The 12,337-nt window shown below is 41.6% G+C and overlaps 2 protein-coding genes across 4 annotated transcripts in view; both read left to right on the top strand.

Annotated features, from left to right (window-relative positions):
- Positions 1-398: 398 nt before the first annotated feature.
- On the top strand, positions 399-4,287 carry FOPNL (FGFR1OP N-terminal like). Of its 3 annotated transcripts, none has more exons than XM_031056492.1 (4): positions 399-621; positions 1,230-1,314; positions 2,174-2,316; positions 3,853-4,287. In XM_031056492.1, the coding sequence occupies exons 1-4, from the start codon at positions 414-416 to the stop codon at positions 3,927-3,929; spliced, it is 513 nt and encodes a 170-aa protein (XP_030912352.1). In that variant the 5' UTR covers positions 399-413; the 3' UTR covers positions 3,930-4,287. The 3 variants fall into 3 exon arrangements, with proteins under 3 accessions (XP_030912352.1, XP_030912353.1, XP_030912354.1); XM_031056493.1 differs by having other exon boundaries at positions 2,177-2,316; XM_031056494.1 differs by lacking the exons at positions 2,174-2,316; positions 3,853-4,287 and having other exon boundaries at positions 1,230-1,318.
- Positions 4,288-9,673: 5,386 nt separating this feature from the next.
- The window catches only part of MYH11 (myosin heavy chain 11), a 54,217-nt gene continuing 51,553 nt past the window's right edge, over positions 9,674-12,337 (top strand). The window contains exon 1 of the mRNA XM_031056488.1: positions 9,674-9,726. The gene's annotated coding sequence lies outside the window, so the exon portion shown is untranslated. The remainder of the gene's footprint in view (positions 9,727-12,337) is intronic.

Genomic DNA, 12,337 nt, shown 5'->3' on the forward strand with positions numbered 1-12,337 from the left:
GGATGTCTCGGGTCACCGGGAGGGCAGGAGCGGGATCGGCTCTTCCGCGGCCACCCGGATGGGTCTCAGAGCTGCCGCGGGCGCTACTAGAGGGCCCCCGTCCCCTGGCGCTGCCCCCCGTCCCTTGGCGCTGCCCTCCGTCATGTATCGCGGGCTGTATACTTCAGTATTGGTGCAGTAACATCCTATTTCTTAAATTGCCAGAACGTATGCTTGCGACTAAAAAAAAAAAATTGTATGTGTTGCTTTTCTGGAGGCTGAATTTTATCTGGGACGTGCCTGGCCTGGTGGGTCCTGGCACGTGCACAGGTGCCGATACCTTATCGCTGTGGCACTGGCACACGCCGGAACTCTGTATCGGGGCTAATTAATGCTGCTTGAATGCGTTTGGCTTTAAATTAACGCGCCTTTTTATGGTGGTAGTTCTAAAGGACACACTGGAAAAAAGAGGAGCTCTTGCCCAAATCAAAGCGAGGATCAGAGCTGAAGTGTTCAATGCCCTGGATGACCAGAGCGAGCCGCGGCCCACGCTGTCCCGGGAGAACCTGCTGATCAATGAGCTCATTCGGGAATACCTGGAGTACAATAAGTATAAATACTCAGCATCTGTTCTGACGGCAGGTATTGGCCATCAATTTGTGTCATTGCTGCAATAGTAATCTGTGGTTGGTTGAATAATTAAATTGATATTATGGAATCAGTAAGTGTGACGAGCTGCATAATCTTGTCTTCCCTTGGGAATTAACGGGGTACAAACAACCTCTCCATAGCTCTACTTGCAGCATTAAGCCAAATCACTCCATTCGTTTTCAAGAAAACTTACTCTCTTCTCCTTTACCCTTGAGGTGAATTGTTTGACACAGTAGTTGATGCAAGGGCAAGAAAACTTGATAACAGCCTGCAAACTCAAATTTCTTGACATGCCTGAGAGTAGCAGTTTAGAGAAAGACTTGTTTGCCTGATGAATTTATCTTTATACTTTATCTTTATACTTAAAACTTCTTTAATATTTTTCTTAGATTCTTTAGGAGTGAAGACAAAAACTGTAATGTGCTATTGTAAATTATACCTGTATGAATCACTAATGCTTGAGTTCCCTGAATTACAATATGCTTTTACTTATTAATAGTCTAAAAGGGAGGTGTGGGCTCTCATGATCTTTTGAAGTCTTCCATCAATTGGTGACATTTTTCTTACTGGTCCTAAGATTCAGGGATTTTGTTTTCCAGAATCCGGCCAGCCTGAAGTGCCCTTGGATAGACAGTTTCTTGCCAAAGAGCTGAATATAGTTGAAGATGCAAGTGGAAAATCAGTGTAAGGAAGAATTTTGGAATGCACAGTATATTCTATATTCTGTATGCCAGTATATTTTTCTCTTTAGTGTATTTATAAAACACATATAGATGTTCTCACCAATTAAAATGTGGCTGATCCCACGCATGTTCTAAAGTGCTGGATTCAGCTTCAGGATGCCAAACATGGGGCCGAGTTCAGACATACCCCAATCTAGCACTGCATTCTGCCAACACTGTGGCATTCTCCAGAGAGTGCCCTTGTGCTCCAAAACACAACTCTCTTACCAGTACATTCTGCTTTCTACAGAAAGCAGATCTGCTCTTTGCATATCTGTGACTTGCTGTGTGGAGCAATAAAAAGATTACTGTGAGATCAGATATAAAATCCGAGTGCTGCAATAAAACTGCTTTAATGACCTGAGGCTGAGGCAGGTTCAGACATGTTCAGCATTCTCTGTGCTTGTGCTGTCTGAGCCTGTCAGTGCTTAGGAAGAGCCAGGTTTGAGATGGTCCATGGTGGACTGGCACACCAAAGTCTGATCTGTTGTGAGTGTGTGGATCCTTCTGATCCATGGCTGAGAATGTGGAACTGTGCTCCTGTGCTGAACACACTCCAGTTCTTCACCTGCCAGGGGAGCTGAAGTTCAGTGGGGAGTGTCTCCTAGTCTGAGCTTTTTAGGGCAGTGTTGGTGCTCAGGGGGAGCTTAGGTCTGTGCTTATTTATGTAATGATACTTGGATATGTTTTAAGTTATTAAAGACATATGTACATATTTTTGTAGTAAATATTAAGATCTAAGAAGCCCTGGGGGAAGCGTGTATTTTTAATGCTCAGTGTTTCATAGACTTTACAGACTACTCTTGAATTTCTCCTTTAAGCAGACCTCTCCTGTATGGAATTCTATCTCATTTCTTACATGGTGGTAAAGAAGAAAGTACCCAGAATATCCTTCCAAAAGTGTCCTTGCTGAATTATCCAAAGCAGAACCTTGGCAAACCACTTGCTGAGAGAAATCAAAAAGGTGTGTGCAGTGTTATTTTTGCAGAACTTTTATCTGTGACCAGATTTCCTAGACCATGGATATGTTTGTAATAGCATAACCATGCAGCTGGACATTGTGTACCTCCTTCTGTGTGCAAGGAGTGCTTTCATCTGACACCAAATGCCTTCTCCCTAAAAGTTCAGCTGGCCAAATTGTACTCCCTTATATTATTACAAACCTGAAAAGGGTCAGCTAGAGACAGTCTCACTATACTGGGAATTCAACACAATATTTTAACCTAATTTCTCAATAAAACTTATTAAATAGTGGGCATATCTCTGTTTCTTATCTGGTCTAACCTAATTTCTATAGAAAGTTCTTAACTCTTTAGCTGTCAGTTCTTTCCATGGGCATAAACCTTTCCTGAGAACATAATTCAGATCCTGTTTGCCACAAGAGCTTAAGCCCAAAGTTCATTGCTCTACAGTAAACACTGCTAAATCTTACTTGCCTTTTCTGGTCTGCTTTTGGACTGGTTACAATGAATACCACCTAAGCTAGAGAATGAAAAGGTTCATTGGCCCAGCTTTTTCCTTCAAAGAGACTGCTGGGCATATTGCTTCATTTTTTTACTGTGCAAATTTATTACTCTCCTGTTAATACTGTGAACTGTTTGGTTTGTATCCAGAAATTTCAAAAGTATGAAGCCTGAGATTTTACTGACATCTAAAAAGGGTGAGAAGTTCTAACAGTTTTTTAACAGTTAATTCATTGAGACAATGATGTTTTTCTTCTGCCAGAAGAGGGGGCTGAAGAAATAAAATTTCCATATCAAAACCACTATAAATTACCTCTTTGCTAGAAAACAATTATTCCTATCAGAAATTCTTCATTTTTAAAACAAACTGAGTGTATAGGAGAATTGTTTTTAAAGTAACTTTCTGCTGACTCTGCAGGGTCACCCTGCCCTGTTGACTCCAATGTAACTTCACATGGAGTTTTAATTGGTTACTGTTAGTTACAGAACTCAGGATCAATCATAAGACACAACAGCACATTGCTTTTTTTAGAGCTAAACAAAAACATAAAAGTTTTAAGGCTTTGAACCTTTAAGTAAATACATTCTGAATTTACTTTCTGCATGTGTTTGTGGAGTATGTTAGTAGAGACCTAAAGGCAGTGGGTTTAAAATACTAATTATCCTACTCTTGTCACTAGGCTGCATATTCATAAACTCAACCTGCCAAGTCTCTTATTTAACATCTAACTCGCTTTTCACTTTAGAAATTATCTTGTTTATTTAGATACATGAGTATCCCAGCAGATGTGATCCTGAGAAAAGGTGTGAAATGTGGTGTTTCTTTACCTCATTCATACAGCTGAGTTGCACATTGTCTGAAATCTACTCTAAGTAATATAAAGCTTTTATCTCCTACAGCTGCATGGAAACATTTTTCTGTAAAAATTCCTAAATTCCCTATGATGATATTGTGCATCAAAGTTGGTAATAGTAGAAGATAACAGACCTTGGACCTCCAGATCATGAGAATATTTTTGTCTGTGTTTCATTTTCAGACAGAATTCCAGAACCAGGAAGGATGGCTGGCACGAGCATCGAAGAGCCTCTTATTTTACAAAGTATAAAGAGATGATATCTTTCATTTTCTAATTTCTCATTTCAAGGTCTGTCAGATTTAATTTAGGACATTCTTCATTTCATACATTTCTCCAATAAATCCAGTGGGACCATTTTAGCTTGTAACATCTACTCATGAGACAGGATGACAAGGTCATACTTACTGTAAATTTAAAAATGTTAGCAAAGCTCTCTTTTCCCAGTGCTGATAGAAGGAAGACTGTATAGGCACTCACATTAGTGAATCCTGTGTCTAGAATTGCACCTGAATATACTGAGTTTATCCAATAATTTTTTATATAATAACTTATAATTCTTACATTTTTATCTTTGTGTGTTTTTCCTGTGTTTCTGAATAAAACTTCTCAATTTTATTCTGTGTGGTATTTTGAGAGTGTTCAAACTAAACATTTTAATAATTCTTTTTAAAAAGAAGCTGCAACTTTCAGATAAGTAAGGGAAAAGAAGTTCTAATAGAAAAATTGAAGTGATTTAGAGGATAGTTGTTTTTAATTCTCCAGAAATGGGGACTATATTTATCTTCATTCCAGCAAACAAACAAGGGTAAGTTTTTTCCATCTGGAGTTGCTATAAATTGTGCAGTGTAACACTGGGTGTATGGGAGGCAAAGGAACTTCTGGGGTTTTTTCCCAAACAGCATGAAACTCTAAGTCAGGCAAAGCTAAAAATAAATTTGATAGTAGATTACTGATTCCCAGAACTCTTTTTTAGCTGAGATATTTACATGTTTTGAAATGGTAATTTATTTTAAAAGCCAAACTTGCAGGGATACATAAAAAATAACATCTATTTTTTTCTCTTCTCATTTTAACAAAATGCATAAATTTTAAATATATCCAGTGGTACTGAAAGGAGTTTTGTATAAATAAATCTCTAGAGTCAGGTCCTTAAAAACCTTTATTGTTAGATAAATGGTACCGTGGAAGGGGGAAGAGAGGAGGAGAACCTGCAGTTTGTGAAGTTGCAAGGACCCTAAGTTGTGATTTTCACAATGTGAAATTTTGCCTTTATCTTGATTTGACCGAGTGAGCATTGGAGGGATACTTTTTATTTCTCCCAGCAGCCTGTACTCTAATGTGGGATTGCAGAGAGGCTGCAGTTCCATCTGAAGCCTCAGCAGTGAGCTCATCTCCTCCCTGTGACTGGCAGTGCTGGCAGCTCCTCCTTGGCTGATTTGTGAGTGTCTCAGGAGTGCTGCCGGGAGGGGAGGACGTGTGTTTGCAAATAAACCTCAGTCAAATCCATCTGTAAGTCCCCTGCAGCAGTGGCAGCTGACCACTGGATCAGGCAAGGCACTCTCTGTGTGCTCTGTGCTCACACCTCTGTCACCTTCAGCTGCTGGGCTGAAGAACCATCCCTGAATTTTTCATTTGATTTTCTGCAAGTTCAGTGCTAGACCTGTGTTTTTGCAGGAAGCAGTGGATCAAATTGTAATGTGTATTTGGATTCTGAATTGTCTTTTCGAGGGCAAAGAAAGGCTCTGAAAACACAAAAGCTCAATCCTTCTCTGCTATGCAAACGTTTCAGTGTAACCAAAACCACTGCTTCTGCTTTCTGTCTTTCCACCATAGATCATTCAGATGCTGCCCAGGTGCCATGGAGCTCCCTGGGAAATTACTTTTTGGTGGTAGAAATTAAAAAAAAAATTTGCCCAGGCTGAAGAAGAGAAAGGGATATTTGGTACCTGCCCTTTCCCAAGCACACAGCTCAGCAGGCTCCTCTCTCTCCACAGTCAGGAAAGCAGAGGCTGCTGCAAGGACATCCTTCACTGAGCTTTGAGGTAACGATGTATGTCTGAAATCAGAGACAAAATACATTTGAAACAAAGGGAATCTTTGGACTGTTCTCTCTGGGGATTCACCCATTGTACAGACACTGTGTTGGACAGTGGGTGAAACTTGGCCTGTTTGCTCTGGGTGTAACTTGAATTTCATCTAATTCTCCAATACCCTCACAGCCCACATCTGGGGGTTAGAAACAATCTCTTGTTTCAAAGTATAATCATTGTACAAGCAAACTAAAGGCAAATGAAAATGTATTTCCAGTGATGTTTATTTAGAACAAAGCTTTGAAATATGTCTACGAAAATATACGGGTCTAATAATATTATTAATCATCTAGCATTTATCTTGTCAGTACATGAAATATGAGAGTATCTTTCAAGATGCTGACATACAGCAAGTCCTCTACATGTCAGACTGCCTGCCTTGTCACCGTGTGAAGAGGAATTGCAAAATCTTTCCCACACGGATGCACTTAGCATTCCTTAAAATTTTAAGGTGAGATCAATATTTAGATCAAAATATTTCACAGTCCTAGAGTCACAGGTTCAGGTTTTAGAAGAAATTGCCACCTAGGTGAGCATACACAAAAATTATTAACTTCAGAAGTTGCATAATTACAGCCTGGAATGTCTTGTATTAACTGCCCGTATCTTTCTACTGACAACAGAAAATTAAAAAAAAATATATATATGAGCATATAGAAGTTTAGGGTCTTTAAATAGCAAAATGCATTTGTGAGTTTTGTTGGAGATTGAACATTAACCAAGAGCATTATGGAGGGAATGCCATTAAAAGAGGCTGTTTGTTGTCTAAGCACATTATCACAAGTGAAGGTGACAAGGAGCCAGTGAAGTCTGGTGTGGATATCAGATCTGGAAAGCACTTTGGAAGAACTTAACCCACAAGTTTTAAAAATAAAAAATTCTTCAAGACCAAATTTTCGCTCTCCCCTCAAAGGAGAGCAAACTGTGTCTCTCGACTGCAGGGCAGCCGTGCTGTTTGAGAGGTTTTAGTTTCTGTCCTGCACAGAGGAGATTTTTGAAGCTTTATCAGCTCCCCCTGAGGAGTCAGTTACATTTTCCTTCCTGAGCACCCTCATGTCAGGCACCCGATCTCGGTGTCACTGGATCAGTTTTCCGGAGGACTGATTAGCCTTGGGTAATCACCTTTAGGAAAAGAAACCCCAAAAGGTTTGTTCACACTTGCAAACACACCCTTTCAGCAGCAGCTGATTCTGACCTGCTCTGTGCACTTCACACACTTCACCTGACACCTGCAGCAGCGAGAAGCACAAACATGAAGCAGTTGGTGAGTGCTTTCCCTCATCAGGCTGTTCTCAAGATTGATTGTCCTGGCTTGGACACAAACTGTCCCTCCAGCTTGACACAGGGGGTAATCCACCAGTACAATTATCTGTTCTAATTACATTTGTCACCTTAGAGAAACATGGTTGGTAAAACTTAGGTAAAAACATTTTTTAAACAAAACAAAAATTGCTTACCTTTAACAATGCTTTATTTAACAAACTAACATCACCATCTGTGCTTTTCTTTTTTCCCCTCTCTTGTGTTCAGGGTACATCATGGTAAGGCAGCTAAAAGTTCACTTCTTTCCTTCTTAGGTCCTCTTTCTTTTCCCCAAGTACAATATTTACAGTGCAAATTCAGTAAGGAGGTATTTAAGGGTAGGCTGCTTAATACTTTATTGTTTTGGTTTTCTAGAAAAGTAATTAAATAAATAAACAAATCAAGGGGGTTTAAACAAAACTTATTTTCTTGTCACAAACTCATCATCCAATGGAAATCCACAGCTTTCATTTTGAGGCAACTTTGGTTTAAAGCAAACACCACAACTTTCAGGAACCCCCAGGCTGGCTGTCAGATTAGTATTCTCTTACATTAGCTTTTAAGTGAAGGGTGGAAGCCATGCTTACACTCATCAATTCCTACCCCACATGGCTTGAGAGTGCAACTCTTTCAGTCCCAGCAGTAAGCAGTAATAGTTTTTTGGACTTTCCAGCTCCGTTTAATGTCACATCATATATCACCCTCCAGCACTGCTGCTGTTAAACTCCCTCCTCGGGCAGCAAGCCTGCGTGTGCAGGGGTTTGCAGACCAGCCAGAATAATTTCCACTCCTTTTTAAGCTACTATTATAATGTGTCTGCTTTTGTGAAACAGCTGCATGTGTTTAAAAGGAACTTCTTAGAATAACTTTGATGAATGTTAAAATGATCATACTTTTCAGAGGATTCCCTTGCATTTCATTGTGTTTCTAATTAAAAGCAAAGTTTGCAATCAAGAAACTGCAGGGGGAAAAAAGTAAGATAGGGGGAACTACCCTGCCCTGTGAGGAAAATTCGGCTAACAAGGACAAGTTTCTTGGATTTATGTGGTGGTGATCATTTCCCTGGCTTTGCTCCAACAAAGTCACACATGCACAGGTCTGATATGGTGCTGCTGAGTCCTGGAAGGCTCTGCATGGCTCCGTGGCAGCCCCACACCTTTGCAAACACCAACCCATCCTCTGGCAGGACGGTCTGTGACCTCTGGGACTGTGTCACTGCCCTGGCAAATCTGGTCTTCTCCAGCTGAGGCCCAAACTTGACCCTGCATCTGATATTTCTGAAATGTTGCAGAGCAGAAACCCCAGGGCTCTTTCCCTCTCTCCTCTTTGTCCAAAGTCTTTCCCCGCTGGCCAGAACTAGAAGAAGGGGCTACAGGTCTATCACACCTGCAAGTTCCTGACCCAGTGACAGCAGAGGTTTTCAGCCCAGCCTCCCCTCATAGGTATTTTTTTAAGATGAGGAGACCAATATGAGCCCCACAGGAGGGTTTATTTTCCAGAGAAGACAGAGCTGTTGATGTTAAGAGAAATAATTTCACTCAGGCCTGTGCTCTGATCCTTTGGGTATACACCATATTTAGTCTGTTGCTGAGAGGGGGTTGTTTCGGTATTTTGTATTTGGCACGTCGATGGGAATTCCTAGAGGATCCTAGCTTTCCCTTTTTGGGATATCTCCATCCACAGGTCCTACTGCACAAGGCTGTTGGCTACTAGGGGAGGAAGGAGGGGGGACAGCTGGAACTGAAGGTTTGGGGGGTGTGAGGAAGGTTTGATGAGGACCAGAGCAGTCCCTAACCCCGGCAGGTCTGGCTCCCAGCAGCCTGTCCTGCTCTTGCTGCCAGCACACGGTGCTGCTCCCTGTTCTGTGTGTGCCCCCCCAGCTCTTCACCACTTCTCTTCTGCATTTACGGGCACAGGGAGGTATTGCTAGGTATTTCTTGTATATGAACAAGTATTTGCAGTCCTTTCTCAGGAACTGAGCTGCACACTGGAAAGAAACTTTGGCAAATCCGCTGGGAAGGTGGCAAACAACCCTCTCGTTTCCCAGGGGCAAAAGAGGCTTAAACCAGCCCCAGGCTCCAAATGTCACATAAACACAGGGAGACCCAGAGCCACAGTCCTGCTGTATTAGGAACAACCCTCTTTGCCCAAGCAACTCCTGAACTCAGAGACTTAGCTCCAACAAAATGCACTGACAGTGGGTAGGAAACATCCTGTGCCACACGGGCCATGACCTGTCCTTTGCCCTTCTGGGCACAGGGCTATGGGGGGCACAGAGGCTGCCAAGGCAGGAAGGAGTTAAAGGTCCATCTGCTTTGTCAAACAGCTGGGAAAAAGGGTGAAACCCTGAACTTGTGATTTAGGGGCACCCCTTTCATACATCTTTTTGAAAGCCAGAACCAGCTTGCTTCCCTAAAAAGTGGCTCAGGGCAGGGGCCACAGCCCAGGGTTAGGCCCTGCTGGGAGCGAGCTCCTTGGCTCAGGCTATGCTTTTTAAGCCAGGTACCAAAAGGATTTTCCAGCAGGACGTGGTTTCCAGGGCCCCTCCCCACTGACAAGATTCTCCTCCTCTATATAGGGAGGCTGCAAAGGCAGCAGGGACTGGGCTGTCCCGGCTGGTGGCTGTATCTCCAACTCACTCTGCTCCCCCCATTGGACACCTGTGAGTACCAGGGGGGCCAGGTCCCTGCTGGGGACAGGGCTGGGGGCTCACACGCTTTGGGAGGGGGACTCTGCCAAGTTAACTCTTACTCTGCTCTGCAAACACATCCAGAGCATTAACCTGGGGATGGGAACAGACCTCTCAGATGTGCTCGGGCGATTCGTCCTGGTTTGTGTCGCTGCTTGGGTTCTGCTTAAAATGCATAGGGACTGTGCATGCTGAAAGTGGGCACAGGTGCTCTAGCCTGTTCTGGTCACTGCTAGCACTGCATTGCTGGGTCGAGCCTGAAAGACACCAGAAAGGCTGCAGAGAAGGAGTCCACAAGGTGCAGGGCAGTGCAGGTGGTCCCAGTAGCTGCTGCAGGTAACCATCACTTGGGCATTTGGGAATGAAAAACTGAGCTGCTGAGGTTCCTAACCTCTCAGTCCTAATAAAGGACTGCTGAAAGAAAGTGCAACCAAATAAAATAATCAGTTCATCAGTAACTTGTTCTTTAAAGAGGAAAAATGCTTAAAAATTAGAATGACTTTTACATAAATGCCTCAGCATTACATATGTATGTTTTTAATATGCTGGGAACAAATCTGAAGCAAAACTAATCTGACAATTTACTGAACTACATTAATTTCAAAGGTGATATGCCTTTTTAAAAATGGAAAATAAAGCAACAAACTTTTAAGAAAATCCCATTAATAAATTAAAACGACAGTAGATGGCAGTGCAGAAAGCAGCTTCAGCACCATCCCACAGGTTCACGGGCTTCTCTCACCTATATGTGTGTGTGTCTGTGTCTGTGTGCATGCACACCTATAAAAATGCTGATATTGATGTGAAAGGCATATATGTTTGCATAATTAAAAAGCCTCATGAGATATTTTCAATATAAGAGACATCAGAAGGCTTGTCATTATCTAAGACATCCATATTTGTAAAACCTTTTCTAAACTACACTTGTTGAAAGACAAGCCCACCTTGTCCTTCACTCCCAGCTTTGCCCTGGCAGGCAGTTTGCAGCAGGATTGTGTGCATGGACTGACTGGCTGAACTCCCCAAGTCCCCCCTTCCCTCAAGCCTCTCAGGCAGGGCTGAGCTGATGAAACCCCTGAGAGCAAAGCTCTGATTGAATTGTCACTTCAGTTTAGTGCCCAATTCTGCCCTGGCCGTGTTCACTTGGATGTAAACAATGAATTTTATTATCTCATTTGCAATTGACACACTAGTCCCTAAAAGGTATTTGTTTTGAATTTGTTATCATTACATTTTTGTGGAACGGGGAGTATTGAGCAGAACATCTCCATAAAAGGCAGCGTGGGGATGTATGCAGAGATCCCAATGCTTTGGAAATCACAGAGACTTATTAGTTGTAAATCTGATGGCTTTTAAGTATGTTAATTTCAGGAGAAGCCAAGAGCTAGAGACAGCTTTCCAACGTGTGCAAAATCCAGTTAAATTATGGATTATTTGTGAATTACAATCAACATACAGAATTTTATTTAGTTAATAGAATGACATTACAAGAATTTGAAATAGCTGGTATTTTCCAGATAAAGGGAATCTAGCCCTTTTTTTTCCTTTCTTTTCTGATTTTTTACAGTTTATAACACTGGCAATACCTAGGGCAAATTTCTTTTGAAAATTAGAAAATTAATCAAGTGTTTAGTCAGAGTTATGTAGTAAATCACATTAAAAAGGTGAGATGACTTCATTATAAAATGAGGCACTTACAGAGAATTTGATTGAAGTATATGGAGAATGCATTACCAAAAAAAGGTGAAAGGCCAGGAGGGATTGATAGCAGTGCTCGTGATAAAGCTGTCAATGCTGGAGAATTCCAGTTCCTAAATGAAGGTCACAAGGTTAGGATTCACCCCTAGATTATCTTTTGATTATCTTTTTTTCCAAGCAGTGCTCAGTTGGATGATTCATTTAAGTACTGGAAAAGTAAAAGATAAGAAAACTGGAAAGATCATAGTCAAGAATTACTGTAGCCCAAGAAATACAGTTTGAGTCAAGAGCAGATTACTGCTTACACTTTTCCATCAGAAACTACTCCTGAGAGCAGGATTTGGTTTCTGAAAATAATTGGTTCTATGTTCCTCTCTTGCAATAATTATTCACTTTACAGGTGTGATAAGGCTTTATATTGACAGGCACACCCTGAAGAGGAAGAGAGAAGTGTCTTTTATCTTTTCCTTAGGGGAAAAGCAGTCCCTCCAAGCTCTGACTCAGGAGGCAATTCTGCTTGGCCAAGAACCTTTTAATTAAAGTGAACTTCCTGGGAATATTTATATTTCGTTCTTGAAATAATATACTCAGGATAAATTAGTTATAGAGACAGCGTTCAGCTTCTGTCATTAACATGGAAAGAGAAAGGGCAGTGAAGATCAGGCAGACATCTCCATAGTGGGACAGCAGACAGAGGAACAGCTGTGGAAGTATCCACGTATGTTTGTATGTTAGACAAGTACAACAAATGGATCAGTTTAGGTCTAATTTAGCACAATTCTAAGGCAAGAAACTTCACATCAATAGTATTTTTGTGATTGCTTTTCCTCCTCCCACCCTCAGGATAACTCACCTGTGGGTATAAAGTGCGTACTTTTGTACATGA

Source organism: Geospiza fortis, unplaced genomic scaffold (genome assembly GCF_000277835.1).
Source record: "Geospiza fortis unplaced genomic scaffold, GeoFor_1.0 scaffold237, whole genome shotgun sequence".
NCBI lineage: Eukaryota > Metazoa > Chordata > Aves > Passeriformes > Thraupidae > Geospiza > Geospiza fortis.

Excerpts from the sequence above, each read along its gene's own strand:
- FOPNL (XM_031056492.1), top strand. The coding sequence starts at position 414 with ATGGTGGTAGTTCTAAAGGACACACTGGAAAAAAGAGGAGCTCTTGCC. Across the intron at positions 622-1,229 it reads AGCATCTGTTCTGACGGCAG|AATCCGGCCAGCCTGAAGTG; the intron begins GTATTGGCCATC and ends TTTGTTTTCCAG. Across the intron at positions 2,317-3,852 it reads TGCTGAGAGAAATCAAAAAG|ACAGAATTCCAGAACCAGGA; the intron begins GTGTGTGCAGTG and ends TTTCATTTTCAG.